The sequence below is a fragment of the Nothobranchius furzeri genome, chromosome 9, assembly GCF_043380555.1.
Source record: "Nothobranchius furzeri strain GRZ-AD chromosome 9, NfurGRZ-RIMD1, whole genome shotgun sequence".
In the NCBI taxonomy this organism is placed as follows: domain Eukaryota; kingdom Metazoa; phylum Chordata; class Actinopteri; order Cyprinodontiformes; family Nothobranchiidae; genus Nothobranchius; species Nothobranchius furzeri.
In genome coordinates this window covers 52,319,521-52,340,753 of record NC_091749.1, presented here as the reverse complement: position 1 = coordinate 52,340,753, position 21,233 = coordinate 52,319,521, and the positions used below count along the sequence as shown (strand labels likewise).

Below are 21,233 nucleotides of genomic sequence, written 5' to 3'. Positions count from 1 at the left end.
CTCACTTGTGCAGCCCCCAGTCCACCATCATCAGTGCAAGATCTTGGTGAAACATTAACACCCCCCCCCCCCCCCCCCACCCCAATTGTCTGTCTCCCTATATTTGGAGCTGGCTCCTCCCTCCAGCGCAGCCGTTCTCTTGTACGGTCCCTCTCTAGTCGTTTGCAGCGTCTGTCACACCGTGGTGAAATCGAGTTTCCATGCAATCAAACAGCCACAGCGGCTGCTGCAGTAGCAGCAGCGCCTCTCCGTAGGCGAAAGGGAAGGAAATCTCTCAATAAAGCCAGATGGAGAACACGAAGGAGAAGGGAAAAAAACAACAACTGGGATCCAAACAGCTAGAAGGAAAATCTAATCATTTTGCAGTGAAAAAACATATGCACCCCCCACCCTTAAAGCAAACAAAAATATTGAATTATGAAGTATGTTTGAGTTCTGGCTGCACACACAACCGACTTTAGATGCAAAACAGAGTCGACACAGAGGCTGAAGACACACACATTCACAGCTCTGCCTCCAGACGCCTCATCCAGACTTTGAATAATGAGGCACAGCTTCATTATATTTGGCAACAAGGGGGCTGTGATTGGTTAATTGGACTCACCGAGCGGAGGTCCGTGGGTCATCAGGATGTCGATGCCCTCGGGGACAAGGTTCCATTTATCCAGCAGAGACTGACCCCGAGGCAGGTTGAACCCCCAGCCGTTAAACCACGGAGTCCTGCAGAGACGGAGGAGAGGGGGTCACATTAGCATCACTCACTCCGCCATTATTACAACATTCATCAACAATCATGTCCAAAAGCAATAAACATCACCCATTTTTTATCCTTCTTTTCAACATTTCACCATAAATAACATTTCATATTCACATAATTTGCACCCTGTGTCCCTTTTCATCAAATTACCTTCATGAATCATGTGAAGATGAACACTTTATGTCGCTAGGGTCTGCATCTGCACACGTTTCTATTTAAATGAGTTCTATCTTTACCATTAAAGGGAAAAACAAGCACATATACAATGATGCTGTGGGACATGGATCCAAAACAAACACACAGATGCTAAATGGTTCTTTACCAGTGTGGAAATGGGAGCAAAATATCAACATTTCTATAAAGAACATGTTTCAGCTGTTGCTGGTAACATTGGGAGTGCTTTAATGTGGTCTCTGTGGAGTCCTTCTGAGCGGTCAGCATCTTACCTACGGCAGACAGCAGTCAGGGTGATCTTAGTTTAGACAATCAGAGAGAAACTCACTTCTCTCTGCAGTTTTTAAAGTTTCAGTTGCTTTAGATTGCAGAAAGTTTGCTCAAAGAGTTTTAACACTTAAAGGTTTTTCTTTTAAAGTGGTTTCAGCGACTCTTGAAGCAGAAACTAGACCAAGTGTACACTGGTAAGCCCTATGTAGCCCTCTGCGGACCAGAAACTGCACTTAGTTTTGTGGCTCAGGTAGATGCACTAGGCTGAGGCCTTTACCTACTTTAAGGAAATAGCCATTTACTGAGATGGTAGCTAATATAAAGGCTAACAGTTAGCCAACCATCAAAAAACTAAAGAAGCAGACGTAAATAATTTAACTAGACGTCATGGTGGAGCCTGGAAGTGAAAGAATGTAATGTTTTTGAGAGTAATGTCTTTGGAGGCGAAGCAAATCACTAAAACCAGAGTAAACATTGGTGCGACCTACACCCATCTGAGGGAGCTGAAGGAAACCACAAACTGATGGTGACCTAGCTTTGTTGCTACTGGACTTGTTTCTTTTTCTGTCCAACAGTGTGAATCTTTTAACTTCGATTTATTCAGTATCGCTTGGCTTGTTTTAGAGTTAGCTTGTTGTTAGCACTACAGGCTGCAGCGGAGTTGCTTACAATAGTTTTAATTCCACTTTCAACCACTGGGAGGGAGATACTGGGAAACGTAATTAATGTTTCTTTAAATGAGTTCTGCTTTGAGCAGTTCTAAGAGAGTTCTTACCTGATTCTCCAGTCTGTCTACAGCCCGTTAAACACTACAAACTCAGACTGCAAATAACTTTAATGAGTCAGAAACCTTTTATTTAACGTGAAACCAGGAATGGTACCGATATGTTTTCTCATCATAAATTAAACACACAGGTGTATACAGGAGAACTGGTTGTAATATATAAAAACACAAGATGGTTGGGCGATCTTTCAGCACATGCTAACGAATCAGATTGGTCATCCATGAACTGTGAAGGCCTGGTTCAATCCGACGGAACTAGTGCTTTTACATTCCAGCAGTCACACATTCATTTTAGCAGCTAAAACTGAACCACTGACTGCACAGAACTGGTAGAAAGGAAGAAAAGTGAATTTCTAAACAGCGGGGAGCCACATCATGTGTCAGCCGCTTCTCCCTCTGCTACCCGTCTAAAGATTGACTGACAGCAGCCGGGCCACCTCCAGCAGCCTGGATGGGAGTCTGCATCTCTGGGGTGACAAGCAGCTTCTCAGCCTCCTCCGGCACACACAAAGAAAGCCTCGGTCTGGCTGAGTGGGGATGAGGAAAGGATAGATAAGAGTCAGAGGGTTTAAACAGATGAGGAAATAAAGTGTGGGGGTTGGATGTAGGAGCAGAAGTCGTCAAAACCAACGGGAGGAAAAGAAATTGAGAGGAGGCTAGCTGAGGAATTGAGCTTTCATTTGTCACAACAGTAGTAATGGCTGACAAGTGAGGAAAAAAAGACGGATTATCATCACGTAATACCTCAGTCAGTATACAAGTCAACCGACATCAACAAACACAGGTTAAAATTAGATGTTAACTTGAGGCTTGCAGCTAAGAGGGGCCGAGCCGCTGATGAAAAGACTTGAGCTCCATCATGTGCAGAGTTCAGAGCAGCTCCCGGTCACTTAGCGATGGCACCACGGATGGTATCTGACCGAAGGGAAATCAGGGCTCCACAAACATCGATAGGCTGTGTTACAGTGAAGGATGGACGCTCCAGCACTAATCAATACCGAGTGTTCCAGAGGAGAGAGCCAAGCGGGACCGACCAGAGGCAGAGCGGGCCCCAGATGTGTAAAACATGAGACCACAACCCCCTCCGGTTCATTTCTAAAACACAACCAACAACCTAAAATATCACCACAACAATGAAAAACACCCATCATTCAGAGTGCTGAGACAAACGGGTATTATAATGCAGCACAGGCACCTGCTCCGAGTGTTAAATGTTTGTGCACTCTGACTGAAAGGCGGCGGCGGACCTGAAGCTCACTCTTTGATTTGCTCGCTCAGTCGTTGCCTTGTTCTCTCGCTCAGTGGAGAGCTGAGAAATGAGGTTAAAAATGAAATGTGAGGAGCGCGCAGGGGAGCGAAGGCCACAGACTGAACTGATTAATTAGAACTAATCACACAAATCGCAGCTAATGGAAGTCTAATGGATTATTGAGAAGGCTCGCCACTTTTCAGATGGAAATAGCGCTGCTGCTGTGGAGGAACTCAGCAAACAGTGAATCAGAGCAGAGCTGGCCCAGTCAGCTGGATGCACACAGAAAGCAGCAGCAGGGTATTCATCTAGCTCTGGGTTTGACTAATAGCCACAAGGCCAAACTTTGAAAAATGACCAAATGCAATTGTGCCCCCCTTCGAATTCTGAAAAATAAATCACGCTTTCTTGCAGCAAAAAATAAATAAACAGCTGGAGCCTTAATTTTGCTTGGTGTTTCACAGGTTTCCCCCCACATAAACACATTCATCTGGGAGATGAAACATAACCCCCGACATGAGCCGTGGATCCGGAGCCGACCAAAGGTCCTGACTGAATGCAGAGCGGGGAGCAACAGCTCCATGCCACAATGGCCCCATTGTTGGCTGCCTGCCTATGAAATATACCCTCCATGTGAGCGCATTTGTTAACCTCCGCCTAGATTAATGACATCCCGGTCGCATAAAGGAGCGAGCGTTTTCCTGTGTGGCTGTGACAAAGGTGCCGAGTGTGAGCAGCACCGGCGTGTAGAACACGGCGTTCTGCTGCCAGAGAGGACTAACGTGTGCAGAGATCAGACAACACTCAGAGCCCAGTCTTGCCTTGACACTTGCCATCTGGAGAGCGTCACCGTAGCAACAGAGTAGCGACGTCTGGAGGCTAGCTCAGAGGGAAGCGAAACGCTGTCACAGACATAGAAGCAGAAGTGGGAGAAGCAGAAAAGGTGGAAGGAGGTGCTGACATAGGAAAAGAAAGGGATGAGTGGGGTTTTAAAGTCAAAAGCAGATTCTAACTTTCAGGTGTTTGTGTGATGCAGAACAGGAGGCGAGTGAATCAAATGGACTAACAAGGAAAATCACAAGACACGTCATGGAACGTCCTCTTTCAATTAAAACCTCTGCACCTCAATACAGCAGCCAAAAAAAACAAAAAACAAAACAAGGATCAGAGCATCAAAGGACAAAAACCTGGTAACCTTGGTAACAGGAACATTTAACGATCGTCTATCCTGTAGGAATCAAACGGGTTAAAATTCTCTAGTTGTGGCCAGCAGCAGCAGAGGTAAAGCAGACACAAGCCATTTAGCCCTTGTGTGCAGAACGTCAATATTCAATTAGGCCGTTGGACATCATTAGGACGGTGACGCAGGGTCTCTCCGGGCGTGACACCACTTTTAACCCCTCAGCTCCCTCGAGCGGCATGCTCTGAGTCCCTGGATGGGCTACAGGACAACCCTCTAACAGCACACACACACACACTGCATCATTCTCATTACACCTTTTAAATCACACTCCTTCCTCATTTAACAGATCATTTTAACCATTTTCTTAACACCTCATTGGATTTGGCCTTCTAAACGCAGAAGCTTGGAGGCATCTTTCCTCACAAACCCTTTAAAGTTTTCACAAGCACTCAAGATCACGCTGACTGATAGTGGAAACTGGGGCTGCAGGGTATTGGGGGAAAAAATCCCATTGCAGTTTTTATAACCCACAGTGACGTATATTGCAATATTAAAAATACAGGCAATCTTAACAGATGACCAGAATAGCATTTTAGGTTTTGCTGCACTCCCGACATGTTGACAAGGTCTCACATACCGCGGGTGACTAATGACGTTATAGTAATAGTAATCAATCATTACTGTACACACCGTAAACGCTTTGGTCAAACCGCTCAGAAATGCAAAGTAACGCCCAACTCAGCAGGCGGGTCACGGTTAACCGAGTATTAACTGTTTCATGGCTTCAATAACCGGTTAAACTACTCTGGGAAAACGGGCATCCCTATAAGTAACCTTTTTATTTTCATGGGGGCAATGGCGGTGCTGTTGCCAAATTTACAGGAAGCGGTGTCCTGACCAATCACAAGCTTGCGTTCTGCGTCACTTTTGACTTATGTTTAAAACGTCGGGCATGTCACAATCTTCCTCTGTGAGCCCGTCAGAGCGCTTGTGTCAACGCACAATGGCGTTGCATGGCTCCATACCGACGCAAACGGAAAGGTACAAACTAGGCCTACACTACAATGTTGGTAACACTGTGCTGGTCTAGAGGAAACAATTTTCTAAATCTGTTCAGTTTATTTAGCATGTTAGGTTGAATTCTGGTCAAATGTCAGCTTGTTCTATTTAGACATTTTTTGACAACACAGATATTATATAAGATCAATAAATAGATTTAATGATGATAAAACAAACACGTCGAATCCTACTTTCCTAGTTTAACACAGTGTACAAGTGACACACACTCAGGAAATCAGCTTATTTGACTAATCCAGTAATTTAGCTGTCATGTGAACCAAAAGGCTTGTTTCTGTAATCAGAGACTACCCAAGGAGCATCTCCCTAGGAGAATCTATAAAACTATAAAAACAGCCAACAGGTATTCTCAAATGTCAAGCTAAGAGTTAAACTAGAAGACACAAGCACAACTATAAATGTGTCTAAAGATCATCCTCCTACTTTGTGTTTCACAACCCGAACCCGACCCAGCAGGTCTGCACCACTGTGCTCCAAGTCATCTTTAACATTAATCACTAAAGGCTCGTCATTAAATAACAAAATGATCTATTTAAAACTTTACCTTTCAGAAAAATTCACTCTGGAAGCTTACATACGAGATCGAACGTTGAGAGCCAGAAAAATCAAGAGGAAAAAAAGAAAAGTTGCTCTAAATGGTTGTGATAGTACATTAGTACTAGTGATTAGGGATGTCCCGTTTCAATATCGATATCAGAAGTAATTTGATATTGGCTCATAAACACAGTATGGGATTATATCAGACTGCTTCAAAAATCTCCGATATAAGCAGTCCGTTAAGGTTCATATTTTTGCAGCCAATGGTTTAAAAAAAAATTGTCAAATTTTTTTCATACCGTTATTGGTTCTTGTTCTCCAAATGAGTAATATCACTTGATCAAGCGTTTCATATAGGGATGCACAGATACCTTTTTTCCAAACCGATACGATACCGATACTTGGATCTGAGTACTCGCCGATGCCGATTACCGATACCGATACTTCCACCACACACAAAAAAAAAGCAATGATTTGGAATACAGATTTTATTTTCTTCTCTGCTTTCACCAGGAGAAGACTGTGAGGTAGATAAAAAGTAAAATATATGAATGGAAATAATCACAAACCTAAAATATTAGGTGAACAGAAATGACAAGTTACAGTGAAGCCATTTTCAAGTAAATGCATTGGTATCGGTTAACTTTTACCGATACTGGTATTGATATCGGCACTGATACCAGTATCGGTATCGGTGCATCCCTAGTTTCATACATTCCACACTACAATATAGATGAAAGTATGTATGATTGGTGCTGATATCATTAAGGATTGATATCGATATTGGTCAATACTGAAGGCTGCAATATCGGTATTGGAAGTCTAATGGATAAACACATTCCATTCTGACATTAACGCTTCTAAAAAAAGGCATTTTTGTGTAAAATGAAAATTATTCAAGCTGAATTTACATTATTATGTACACACAACACACACATTTACACTTCTGAGATAATTACAGTCACTGTCACATGACTAAACAATTACCCCCCCCCCCCCCCCCCCGTAACAGGCAAACAAATGGAGACAAAATGGAAAAAAATATTGATGGTTAATATCGGCCCGGTTTTACTTATCGGAGCGATAACGATACGTTAAAACATGACTAACATCGGACGATACCGATATTGATGCCGATACATTGTCCATCCCTAATTAGTAATTAGTCAGTGAAAAAACCCAAACCTCTGTTATGCAGAAGCAATCACATGAGACTGAATATAAAAATCTAAGTACATTAAACTCAGACAGGCATGTCGGATGTTTTCTGGTTTCTATTGCAGTCCAGGACATATTTGCATAAGTCTAATCTGAATCTCCTCCGACTACCAACCAACAGCGGCCCAATGAAGCCCCAGATTAAAGCTGATGATTACAGTTTTATGCTTTATTAGATTTATAAAAGAAAAACCTCTGAGGAGGACTTTAGAACAACAGATTTCTGAGCACTTTGCATTTGCTCAACAAAGCAAATCTGTCAGTAGCTTAACATCCTCTGGTTAATAAGAGCAGCTTGTGTTGTCTATAATTGGGCAACCTGCTTCCTGTACACGCAGCAGAGCTTTTATTAGCTACAACTGTTCAACCAACCATCTATCCACTGAATTTTTAAGACGTGGTGACTGGGTGGAGTTCAAACTGAGCCTCAGAAAGAGGAAAGAGGGAGATTTAAGAGACTTTGAATGAAACTTGGTGCATGCATGGTGCCAGATGGGCAGGAGTTTCAATTATCAAACATTGCGTAGAATCTTTACCAAAACCGTACTTAAGCTCAGCAAAAAGTACTTACGCCAAGCAGGTTTGTGATCTATCCAACATGGAGTACGCACAGCTACACGCAATCTCCGCTTCATAAATCGGAGACTAACGAGAATGTTTCTCTGCTGCATTTTAGTCACATCCCGCCCTCACCACGCCCACTTACTGCCTTAAATAGTCAATGCAAAGTGCCTTGTGGATCTCATGCATATACATAAGCCGGCTGTTGCAGCATTTCGATCACGACCGTAGATCAAGGAAGCGCTATTTCACAAGCAGAAATTCAGGTACTTGTGGGTGAGGTGGAGAAATGAAAGGAAGTGCTTTTGCAAAACAAATAAGGAAAAATACGGAGTGGCACAGCGTTGCTGAAGCCGTCAATGCTGAGTTCTTCAGAGAGATCTGTGGCGGACAAAAAAAAAGATCCGATCAGGATTTGATCACCAGACTCCCGGGTGAAAGTCACACGCGCTAACCAGTCAGCCAAACAGAGATCTCCCTTGTTCGAGCAGCCAGGGCGCATGATCAATCGGGTCACAGTGACAGGACACACACACGGTCACAGACGCATGACATTCTGTCTCGATCTGTCCCCCTGCTGATTTCTGCATTCCGTATTCTGGCTTCAGGCTGTGTGTGTGTGCGCACGTGCACGTGTGTGTGCGCGCATGTGTGTGAGTGTGCACGCATGTGTGTGTGTGTGCACGCATGTGTGTGTGTGTGTGTGTGTGTGTGTGCACGTGTGTGTACGTGGGGGGTCTTGTTCTGTGTGAAAACGAAGCAGTACAAGTGATAATGCTTCAGGATTTCATAATTTTATCCTTCTCAGCAGCAGCACTGGAGGTGCTCTCCATGTCCAAAATGTGCGTAAGCCAGGTCCTTAGTCAGCTTAAAGTTGTGCACATTTTTCCACAAAGTTTTCTTTCATAAATCCCAAAATTTGTGTGGAAAGTTGCTTACGCAGTTTTCTGACCCCGTTTTGTGCATGAGCAAGCTTGATAAATGAGGCCCCTGGTCTGTGTATTTTTAAAACCTCTCTGCTGGGATTTGAACCTACAACCACTCCAATGGTTTACAGAGAACGGTCTGTAATACAGGAAATATCCAGTGAGCAGCAGCTGTGTGAATGGACACATATTGTAGTGATCAGGAGAGAATGGTCAGACTGGTTCTACATGATAGAAAGACAACAGCAGCTCTAATAACCACTGGTTCCCACCAAGGTCTGCAGAATAGTATCTCAAAACCACAATACGTTGACTGTTAGCAGATGGACTCCAGCAGCAGAAGACCACTCCAGGTGTCTCTCCTGTCAGCTTAGAACAGGAAACTGAGGCTACAGTTCACAGAATCACCTGAATTGGGCCAGAAGAGACTGAAAAACCTCTCCTGGACTGACAAGTCTGGAGTTCAGCTGCAGCATTCAAATGCTCGGGTCAGAACCTACTGTCACCATCAACATGAAAGCATGAATCCACCCTGCCTTGTATCAACACATTAGGGTTGCTGCTGGTGTAATGGGTGGTGGTGTGAGTGTGTGTGGGTTCTTGTCCCTTTGAGAACCCCTCAGTACCACCTGAGCCTGGTTTAAACACCACAGCCTAACTGAGTATTGTTGCTGACCATGTCCATCCCTTTATGACCACATGGACCCATCTTATGATGCTACTTCCAGCAGGAAGATGCACCAAGTCACAAAGCTCAAATCATCTCTAACTTGCAAGCTGCACCAAATAAAGTGGCAAGTTTACTCACGAACGTGTGATGGAAATTTGTTCCTAAACAAGCAAATATTGTGCTGGCCAAGTTCACATCTTCAGTCTCATTAATCTGGCTAACCTACTGTTCAGTCATCCTGCCAAAGATTCCTCAGGACTACATGAGTGCAGCACAAACACACACACACACACACACACACACACGCACGCACGCACGAACATGCAACATACACACACACACACGCACGAACACGCAACATACACACACACACAACATACACACACGTGCACACACGAACACGCAACATATACACACATACACGCACGCACGAACACGCAACATACACACAAATGCACACACGGACACGCAACATACACACGCATGCACACACAAAGATGCAACATACACACACACACACAAACACGCAACATATACACACACGCACGCACGAACACGCAACATACACACAAATGCACGCACGAACACGCAACATACACACGCATGCACACACGAAGATGCAACACACACACACACACACACACACGCACACACGAACACGCAACATATACACACACACACACACACACACACACACACACAAACACGCAACATATACACACACGCACGCACGAACACGCAACATATACACACACACACACACACGCACACACGAACACGCAACATATACACACACACACACACACACACACACACACAAACACGCAACATACACACAAATGCACGCACGAACACGCAACATACACACGCATGCACACACGAAGATGCAACACACACACACACACACACACGCACACACGAACACGCAACATACACACACACACACACACACACACACACACACACACACACAAAGAGGTGCTTTCATCTGCTTTGCGGAGGGCTGACTGTTTACCAAACACGGTGCAGACTCAGCGGTCGGGTCTGAAGCAGCACAGACCTCACAACAAACAGCCCAACTGTCCAGATCAGACCTACCCTGTTTACATAACCTGTACAGTCCCACGTTGTGTTAACACACACTGAGGTTGACTGCGATGCTCATTTATTGATTTCATTTATTTTACAATAAAAACACAAAACAACAGAGGTTTTGTTAGCCTGCAATGACGCTACCATTAAAGTTAGTATATTGTTTGATTTTAGAAACAAAGTTAAAAAACTACAAGGTTTTAATGGGAACCTATAAAAATAATTAATTTTTTTATCTTCTTTTATTGTGTTGCTGATAAAAAAAACACGATTGGTGGGTGAATACAGCTGAGACCATTTTAAACTTGTGGGAACATTTTCACCTTTAGGTAAAAATTTTATGTTGAGAAAAACATAATTAAATAACCAGGACAAGTTATATGCTGAAATTAAAGAGTAACATACGTTTTGGAAATGTTTAGAGCAATGGAAAAGATGGTGTCTGCGCTGGTGAGCAGCTGCATCCTGGGATATCAGCCTGATGCTGAGCACAGGATGGGACGAACAAGCTGCACTGAGACCAGCCTGAAGATAACAGCAGAATGAGGGAGAGTGTGTGGAGAGAAGGTCCAGCCATCCATCGTGTCTGACCTCTGAGTCACAGCAGCCCTGGGGTCACGGAGGGGAGGGGTCTAATTGATCAACCTGTCAGAACCAATGAGGAGGGCCATGTTAATGGGACTTTTATAAGCCCCGCGGGACACACCACCTGACACTCAGGGCTGTATGAGTATGTGCAAAGCAGAGTGCACAGCCCTGTGTGTATGAGTGTGTGCGTGTAATCCCAGAGCCCAGGTAGCCTTATTAAAAGGAGCCAAGTGGAGACTCTGAGTGGATTTTGACAAATGGCCTCTCAACACCAAGGCCACCTTTGCAAACTTTGGGGAACAAGGTAGAAGTCACAGGGGTGAAGGGGCCTGGCTGGTGTGAGTATATGTGAGTGTGAAAGTGTGTGTGCACGCTCTGTCGCAGCATTAATCACCTGCACCTAGTGACTGATGGAGTGTGGAATGGATTAATTCTGCTGCAGTCATGCTGCCAAACGCAGAGGAACTAAGGGTTAGCCACGAGACTTAGCCCTCTTAGGAAAGGCTACAACCACGGGGATGGGGTGGTTCACACTCACTTATCCACACAGATACACTGAGACTCACAGCAGCTCCCTGGGGCTCGTCTCCACACTGGGACGCAGCCAGCTGCAGTTTGACCTGCAGCCTTTTAATATAAAACAACCACAGCAGACACTTCACAGCAAACACAGCTGCTCTCAGCAACCGGGCAGCTCTTCACTGCGTTCAGGTCTTAGTGTGTGAGAGAAAAAGATAAAAAAAGGAAACAAAACACACAAACAAAAGGGCACGTGGCCTACATTGTAGCAGGAAATCTAATGAAAGTAGAGTTCAGAGTGTATCGTCTTCCCCTGTTCCATCTGAGACTTTTATTTTAACCTCCACCCTGCAACACACACACACACGCACGCACGCACGCACACACACACACACACACACACACACACACACACACACACACACACGCACACACAAGCCGCCCTGCAGTGGGATTAGAGTGGAAATCAAAGTGATCCGAGGACTAAAGTAACTAAAAATGTCTGTCAGAAAGCAGATGATATAACTGCCTAAATATCATCAACACTGCACAAACCATATGTCTGAAGTCTGGTGTGCTACTAAAACATTTTTCTTAATTTAAAAGTGTTAGAAAATGTCAGAGTTGTGTTATTACAAATTTATGAGCAGAACAAACGTTTGAAAAATGAAAGAAATGCAGATGTGATGGAACTGGAGCCCAGACTACTAAAGATAAGAGGAATCTGGGTTCTATTCAGAGGGGCTGTATGGGGGCAGGAGCCATGACCCATTCAACCTGCCCTGAGACACAGGGACAAGGGTCCCATTACTCTCCTCCAGCCTCGACCTCTGTGAACTTGATCCTGAAGAACAATGAAGGAAGGAGGAGGGTGAAAGGTGGAAAAGAGAGAGAGGAGAGGCAGGGGGGAGGATAATATCTCTGGGAAAGAAGTGAGCTCTCCTCAGTGACAAAAACCAGCAGGCAAGGTTTCATTTCCTGATTCTGCTCCAAGGACCAGAGAACCCCCCCAAAAACCTCAAACAGGACAAGGTGGTCCAACATGGAACAAACATCCGTCCCTACACAGGTGTGTTTCTTTTAGGCTATTCAAGAGCTCTGCCCTTGCAACGCTTTTCATTCTCAACACAAAGACTACACCTCCAGGTCTACAAGTTAATTAGGAAAAAATGTTTTGAACATACAAACTTTCATTTTTGACACAGAATATAGAGGTTGGAGAAGGGATGAAAGGAAATGATAAAAATAACCGTTTGACTGTGTCGATTCAGACCCAAAACCTGAAGGTCGGCCTCTTTTCATACAGAAAGAGAATTTAACAGACTGGGGGAAAGAGAAAAAATACCTGGGATGCTTTGACGTGATTTAGCCCTGAAACACAACATTAAAAAGATCCAAACCTCTAATTCGTGTGTTCTGAATAAAGTAGCAAAGCCTCAAAATCTATTCATATCTTCAGGTTAAGCATTTATACTCCTGATCTTCTAAAGATGCTTGCCATGTTGGCTCTCCCTCTCTATCTTTTCTCTTCTGTGTGACGACAGAGATCCAGTGGCTCAGCAGACAGGCATCAAGCTTTTATTCACCTCCTTTGGTCCCACTGAGAGTTCAGATATCTGTGACCAATGAAGGCAGACCTGAGCTGAGGTGGAACTCCACAGAGGTTCACGACTCTTCATCTGGCGGTTCAACGAGACAATAAGGCAGACCGCTGCAGTCACTTTCAGGTTTTGCAAATCTCCTGTGATTTTGTGACATCACAAGTTTATCTACGTGAACCGTTAGCCGTCGTTCCGCCTCTGACATGCTTCCAGCGGGACAGACACGGGAGGCAACGACAAAACCCGTTTGCTGCCTACTCACACGTGCACTGGGGGTTAGACTCTTGCGTCGAGGAGACGCAACATGTATAAAACAAGTCGAGTTCCAACCCACTCAAAAGATCTGTGTCATAAAATATGTCAGCGTTGTAGATACAGATGATTTTTATCACACCTCATCTCAGTCAAAGCCTGCGTACTTATTCTGGACATGACCTCAGGTTTAAATGAGCATTACAGTGCTTTATGCCTCAATGTTTTCATGCAACAGCTAACAGTGGACCGTCAAGCAGTGGCGGCGCCAGGGGGGCGCTATAGCTACCCCTGGATTAGTCATTGCACCCCCATAGCTCCCCCAAGTAAATAATAGATTTTATTTTATTTTTTTACAATTTAATTTTAATTTAACGTGTGGATGTGATAATATTTAACATTCAAAACAAAAATAATCAGTAAACTATCATATAGATAGTAAAAACTTAAACCAAAACAGGAAATTGATGTTAACCTTTGACCTCATTTTCCACCTGCGAACGAGTGAAAGGTAGAGCTAGTGGTAAAATGGATCGGTTTTTGTTGCCCACATTTCCACAGGTCCAGCCAGAAACGAATGAATCTTTGGAAGTGATCTCAGACCCACAAAACCTACGGATCTGGATGAGGAGAGTCAACCCTCAACCGCCGCAGCAGTCGAGGGTTTTGCCGCTGGAAATGCTGACACTAATGTTAGCTAACCTTGCAACACTACAGATGGATTTCTGTGTGGCTGTATGTGTTTATGATTTCATGGACAAGTCAGCGATTGTTCATATGTTTATGATGTTTATTAATGATTGTTTCAGGTGTTGTTGAGGTTTTGTACACACATGTGTATCTGCTAGTGATGAAGGTGTTTTAGAGAACAATAGGTACGCATGACCACTTCCTTCATAGCACCCTCAATAAAAAGACTAGCTCCTTCATAGCACCTGCAGAAAAAAACTTCTGGAGCTGCCACTGCAGTCAAGTGGTAGAAATACATCAACACTTTTACTATCAGATCTGCTTCTGAAAGTCTAAAATTCAATTGTTCAGTGTTACATTTGATCCAACGGCACCCCAACAACACTTAAATTATGTAAATGAGACGGTCTAATTTTTAAAATATACTTAATGTTCACTCCATTGCCCCCTCTAGTAAGAGTTTGAAGAGGAAGATGCTTTAAATCATGAATTGTTAAATCATTTTTTAGTTATTCTTCTCTGTATTTAGTGATTGAAAAACAGCCATTTTGGCTGTTTTACTTGTTTTCATCTTTAGCTGTGTTTAATGACATGGTGAATGTTTTTAGTACCTTTCTTCCTTTACTAGATGTAAGGCGCTTTGGTCAGCTCTCGTGCCGTTTGGAAAAGTGCTTCATAAATAAAGCGGTATGGTATTCAACAACAACTCTCCTGAAGAAGATTATTATGAGACCAGGGGGATCAAAAGCAGCAGTTTCTAAGAGCCTTGTCAAAAACAGTCCCCAGCACCCCCACCATGTCCTGACATGACAGGCAGCTCAGCTTTTGCTGCTAAAGTCAAAGGCCAAAGAGGGGGGCGGACGAGGAGGGGTTTCAAAGGCAACAGGAAGGGGCACACAGGATCAAGTTAGAGCAGACACATGGCACCCTGTCTGCAGCCATTGTGCCGACCTTACAACAAGTGGATGTCACAGAGGGCACAGAGAGTTAGAGGCAACGATACACACAGGAAAACACACAAACGGGCATTGTGAAACTCCTGAGGTTGAATATGAGGCAGGACGATAACAAAAGCTGATGCACAAGACTTAGTGCAGTAGCTGACATGGAACAAAGATGGCTCAGATGCATAACGTTAACTAAAATTGTTAATTACCTATACCTTACAGATCAGTAACAGCAGTTACCCAGCTCTGACCCACTAACAGCATCACCAATCTTATATTCTGGTATCGTAGTGCACAAGGGGCACCTTCATCTGCAAAACACTACCATTGCTTATTCCTACCTGTCTTGTCTCACCACTTGTTAGTGCAGTACTTTGTGTTTTTGGCACATTTACCACACAAGATGTGTTTACGATGCTGCTGTCCACGTCTTCCTTTAGTGGGGTAAATGTTGGGTTCTAAATGTACCAACAACAAATACACTGCAGTTTTGGGTACCAGTTGTGTGCTGTGTCTACTGGTGCTGGTGTGATAGGCAGGGATGCTATTGGTGCAGTGCACAGGTGAGGCTTGTTTTGATGTTTAGAAATTGGCTAATCACAACTTACTTTAATCCTTCCCAGTAAAAGTCCTTTAGAGTGTCCGCCCTGAGACTGGGAGATCAGGGGTTCGATTCCTGGTCGGGTCATACCAAAGACTTTGAAAAAATGGGACCCAATGCCTCCCTGCTTGACACTCAGCATTAAGGGGTTGGATTGGGGGGGTTAAACCACCAAATGGTTCCCGAGCGTGGCTGTGTCTGCAGCTCACCGCTCCCCCAGGGGATGGGTCAAATGCGGAGAACAAATTTCGCACACACACCAGTGTGTGTGACAACTAATGGGACTTTAACTTTAACTTCTACATCCACACAATGCTGGAGAGCAAAAGGACCCTCTGCAGCCACCATCCAGACCTGTATCGCCGCAATTTAAGCTAACAAAATTAAACCTAGGGATTTAGATACTACTATTTCAGATCCTCTAACACATCTTTGTGCAGATGATCAAAAAGTTACATCCTAAAGCCAACAGTTTTGCACAAATCTTCCAGATCAGCTTGAAATAGCTAACGAGCGGTGGGGGCGACAGTCCTCATAACTGGTATGGGGATACCTACAGTTATTTGGAACGTGTTCATGTCTGAACATGTGGGGCAGATATTTTGCTTTTGTATTCTGTCATGAGACTTTCGCTCTGACAAACTATTCATGGCTGCTAAACATCGCCTTCGGTGTATTTTGTCAGCTGGAAACCTTTCATCGACTTGTGCGGCCTACAGCGCTGCATGTGTTAACCATGCTGATAGGTGTGATTTTAGCTCAAGTTATTGACAACTGACAGATAGCAACGGTGGCCAATGGGAGTGCGCCGTCTTCTTGTTCCCCAGCTAGAAGCTGGGGGTGGGATCTTGAGCATGTGATGTTACACATCAAGGGGTCTATACAGGAGTGGTCTGTATAATTGCACGTGAACCTGAAATGGAGTTTGGACCTTTTTATGATAATCAGAAAACGTCATAGCACCATTTGAGAGGAGAAAGAAAGGCTGAAAACTTTGAGCAAATGTGTCTATATGTAGAAATCGCTTTATTAATGATTATGTGAACAATATTTTCATATCTGTCACCAAAACAAAGTCACAGGGCGGTGTTTCCAGTCTAGATTACAGCTGTATATGCCAGCATATAAGACAAAAAGATCAGCTGATCACTGTCACTCACTCTTTCTGATCTGGTTCTAGAACACACATCACAGCGTGCTCTCTTTTATGTTTATAACACAAGCTGTTTTACACCTGTGAGCCCCATCCACCACCATCAGAGGGCTAAAATCAGCAGGTGGAGATAAGTCCAGCCCTGTCCTTGCCACTGAAGCTGTGCAGAGGTCAGCAGGAAGGAGAGGAAGTGCTGCAGGACCATGTGAATGCTATCGCCGCAGAGCAGAAATCAGTTGGTAAAGCTGCCCTTCTGTTTATGGAGCAGCCTTTACTGCTGTGATTGATGGCTCTCTATAGACAGTCCACATCTCCCTCATGGGCCACACAGCAAGGTGGGGGATGGAGTGGGAAAAGCCTATAGTGAGAGGAAAACACAAGAACTAGCTATGATGGAAGTTTATTTATTCTCTATTTTTTAAGTTAAAGTGTTATTTGATTGATTTTCCAGATACAAGTCAGATTCAATTGTTCAAATGAAAGAATACAAATCCTGCTTCACCTCGGGTCACAAACTAGGATAACAGGACTTGAAATACTTTCTGACTAGCTGACAACAGAAAAGACCACAGCTGATAATAACAATATTATTTTAAGAAGTAAAAATATATTTGCTATTATTCAAATTCGTTGATGTAACGATTATGCTCCAGTATGGACATAGTGTGGTTCCTCCTTAGATACATGTTGTTGAATAAAATCAACACTTTCCCACTTGAGCTTTAACTAGAGGATTAGGACTAGGTTGGAAAACACTACACAGAAAATTTACCTTTTTGTACAACACTATGATGATAAAATACAAACAGCTAGTATGCTATTGGGATATTTATTAAATATGGTTATATACTGAGAGAAAATATATAATGAAAAATATTTAATTAACTTATAAACACTCAAAAGTATCAAAATGTGGTACCGTTAAGTACCGGTATCGATTCCTAGGTACTGGGAATTGGTACCGTATCTATTAAAATGTGAAAGGTACCCATCCCTAGGATGAGAAAATAATGCAGAAAATAGGCTGTGAAGAATGGCAGCGTCAGCCTTAGCGTGAGGGAGGGGATAAAACACCGAGACAGATTTTCAACTGGGGACACACACATTCAAAGTGTGGACCGTTTTATGGTTTTATAAGAGAGAAAGGAAGCATGACTGAAGCCATGCTATTTGTAAACTGTGTAGAGTACAGCAGTAGCTCAGGAGGTAGAGCGGGTTGTCCAGTAATCGGAAGGTTGCAGGTTCGATCCTGGCTCCGACCAGAGAATTCTGCTGTTGTGTCCTTGGGCAAGACACTTAACCCGCCTTGCCTGCTGGTGGTGGTCGGAGGGACCGGTGGCGCCTGTGCTCGGCAGCCTCGCCTCTGTCAGTGCGCCCCAGGGCAGCTGTAGCTACATCGTAGCTCATCCCCACCAGCAGGTGAATGTGTGTGTGAGTGAAAGGGTGAATGGCTGATTTTGTTGTAAAGCACCTTGGGGTGTTGTAGAACCCTAAGTAGGCACTATACAAATACAGACCATTTTTTACATTTAAAGCATTGATGACTTATACTGACAGCACTACAAATCTGGACCAGCATGCAAGGAAACGTAGTCAAGAGTATGGTGACTTTTACAGGTCAATAAGCATCAGTTTGATTTATTTTATACATATTTATGCCATTTTCCATAATTTTTTACATGAAGCACTTGTCAATGTGTTAAGTATTGAGATAAGGATGTGGTTGCTGCTTTGTCCTACCACTCTGGCTCCCCAGGCCTGAGGCTACATTTAGAAATAATTGATCACCATCATTATAAGGATTTTGTTACTTGGTTTGTTTATAGGTGTGTAACTTGATTACATTGAAATGTTGCACTTATTACGTACCGCTGAATTGCTGCACTTTATACTTAATTTCTGCTATGTTTACCTATGAAGGTTCCATCCAAACATTCAACCACTTTTTGTTGGTTCGTGTCTAAAAATGACGTGATTTTGTTAAGCAGTTTTTTTTTTCTTTTGTTGCAAGTGCTATAAAGCCACATTGCTTTGGGATGTGTGGTCTTTGACATATTCACTTTAACAGAACTGGCATCTTTATTTTATAAAATATCTACAAAAAAATCTTAACTGAACAATCAAGTCGTTTCGTTCTCGCAGTGTATTCGAATCAAATTGGTTTGTATTAAAAAGGTATAGTTTTTAAATGGAATTGTAACCTGTGAATCTAGATGCATATCAAATTGTTTATAACAGAGATACATGCAACCCTGCATTGGCAACACATTTCATCATCGATTCGTTGTGCTGTGCAACTTTTTTTCATGTCATGCAACCTTTATGTAACAGGCAATGCATGCAGCTCATATGTAGGCGGCAGCAGAGCAGACCGAGGCAGATCAGAAAGAGAAAGACATAAATGTTGCACGTGCAATGAAAAAAACTCAGTGTGCGATAAAGTATTTTTAGATGTAGAACTCTTGCGACATGTTTTAAAGTGCTTTTTTCCTCAGAACTTTATTGAACAAAGGTAAGTTACTTGTTATAGTGTAAGGAAGATGCCTTTTACTGGCGCATAATGTGCTAATCTAGGTGCTGTGCAGGAAAACAGAGAAACCAGTAAAGACAGAAACAGTCCAAAGTTTGGGATCAGAAGTGCAATTACGGGCACATTAGCTAATGCTAGCCGGTAGCAGGCTCACGATCAAGTGGGGTTCTGAAAAAAACACGATGGGCATGAAACTAACCCCGGTTTCACACTGGAAGCATCAGCGGCACGAAATGGCAGCGGAACAGTTTACTTGCAATCTTCAAACCGGTCTATTTCACACCAGGGAGAGTCTTGGCCATGGCTCCGCTTACTTGCTGTGCTCTTTGCTGGACTTGCCAGATCACAAGATCCCTCAAGACTTCAAAGGTCACGGTTTGTTCATGCTATCCACCATTAAAACAAAAAGAAGGAAATCACGTTTGATGCTATATATGATGTTGTTCCTTTCCACTTACAGGATTAAAGTCATGAAAAAAACACTGCTGCACTTATGGAACAATACTAGGAGTAAAAACGCCGCTGGGTCACATGTAAGCTACATGTATATGAAATTGTATCGCTGGAGTACTTTTATTTTGAAAATTAAGGAGGTTTTTACACTGAACATGTGTGTAATTTCCTGTCTAGTCCTATGTTAACTGCGGAAATTGACATGTCCCAGAAGCGGCTCGTAAACAAATAAAGAACCCGATCCTATCTTTAGCGGCGTGGGGCACCGCTTCGGGTGGCCTGATAGTTGCTGCTTCCCGGCTGGTTTGAAACACTCCACAGACTATAATGGATTCTATTGGAAGTAGTGATGCTCTGCTGCTGTTCCGCGTTGCTGATGCTTTCAGTGTGAACCCAGGGTGAGAATATGTCCCCATCATCCTGTTTATTCTTAGCTGTCTGCGGCGCTATACAGCAGAACTGCTGCAGTCAGGTTGCTGCTTCAAGTCTGCTCAAGGGATGTGACTCTCCACCGCTGAGACCGATTTGATTTGTATTTCCATACACTACCAGCGATACGACACATTAACGATACAGTGAAACCCTCCACCGATTTGTGTTTGATATAATTCATCCCTGCTCACGATTCATTATTATTTGAACGATTCAACACATTGAAATTAATTTACAAGCCAACATCTGGTTATTAAATATCATCACAACGTTTATCCTTCTCTGTGAAGGCTGTATTTGATCCTCTATTTTTTTTCTTTTATCCATTAATCAATAAATTCAACAAGAAAACAAATGCACCTCATCAATGATGTTTAATAATTTTCTGATTCTGTTGGTTTATTTACATAGATACTTTGTTGGTTTTGCAATTGATGAAAATCTAAAAATAAAACTTTGTAGAAGCAAAGCATGATGTGAGGAAATGGCTTGTTGCCGTCACCTTTTGACTTTTTCTCAACTACGGTGACATTGTTTATTTGATTGTTCCTCTTAGCTCTTTGAAAATGTTTGAGCAGTTTATCACAAAGCACAAAGGCTCATAACAGGAAGTAAATCCCTCATTCACCACTACACTGTGGACTCTCAGGTTAAAGGCTATCTTTCTTCACACTGTTTTGCATAGGTATAAATTAATTTACCAATCTAATTGTGGCCTTCAGCCAACCCTATACATCACTTAGTCAACGCAGCCACAGCCTTTGCTCACAGTCCATCACATTTACCTCACCTCCGGTACGCACCAAAGTTGGAAGGCATTCCGCCCTTTAATCTTGGAATAAGCTTCAATAGGACCTGAAATTAGCTGGTGTGGCTCCATCCAAATTTTTTTAATTTATCTCAAGTTTAATGGAAAAGACAGAGCTGGAAATCTAAACCTTTATTATTTTTTTATTTTTATTTTTTTTA

At 43.1% G+C, this 21,233-nt stretch overlaps 1 protein-coding gene across 4 annotated transcripts in view; it reads right to left on the bottom strand.

Annotated features, from left to right (window-relative positions):
- Positions 1-21,233, bottom strand: part of mpped2a (metallophosphoesterase domain containing 2a) — an 83,071-nt gene that overhangs the window by 5,092 nt on the left and 56,746 nt on the right. For all 4 annotated transcript variants that reach the window (XM_015953745.3, XM_015953746.3, XM_015953747.3 and 1 more), the window contains exon 5: positions 605-720. In XM_015953745.3, the coding sequence (XP_015809231.1) occupies positions 605-720 (116 nt within the window). The remainder of the gene's footprint in view (positions 1-604; positions 721-21,233) is intronic.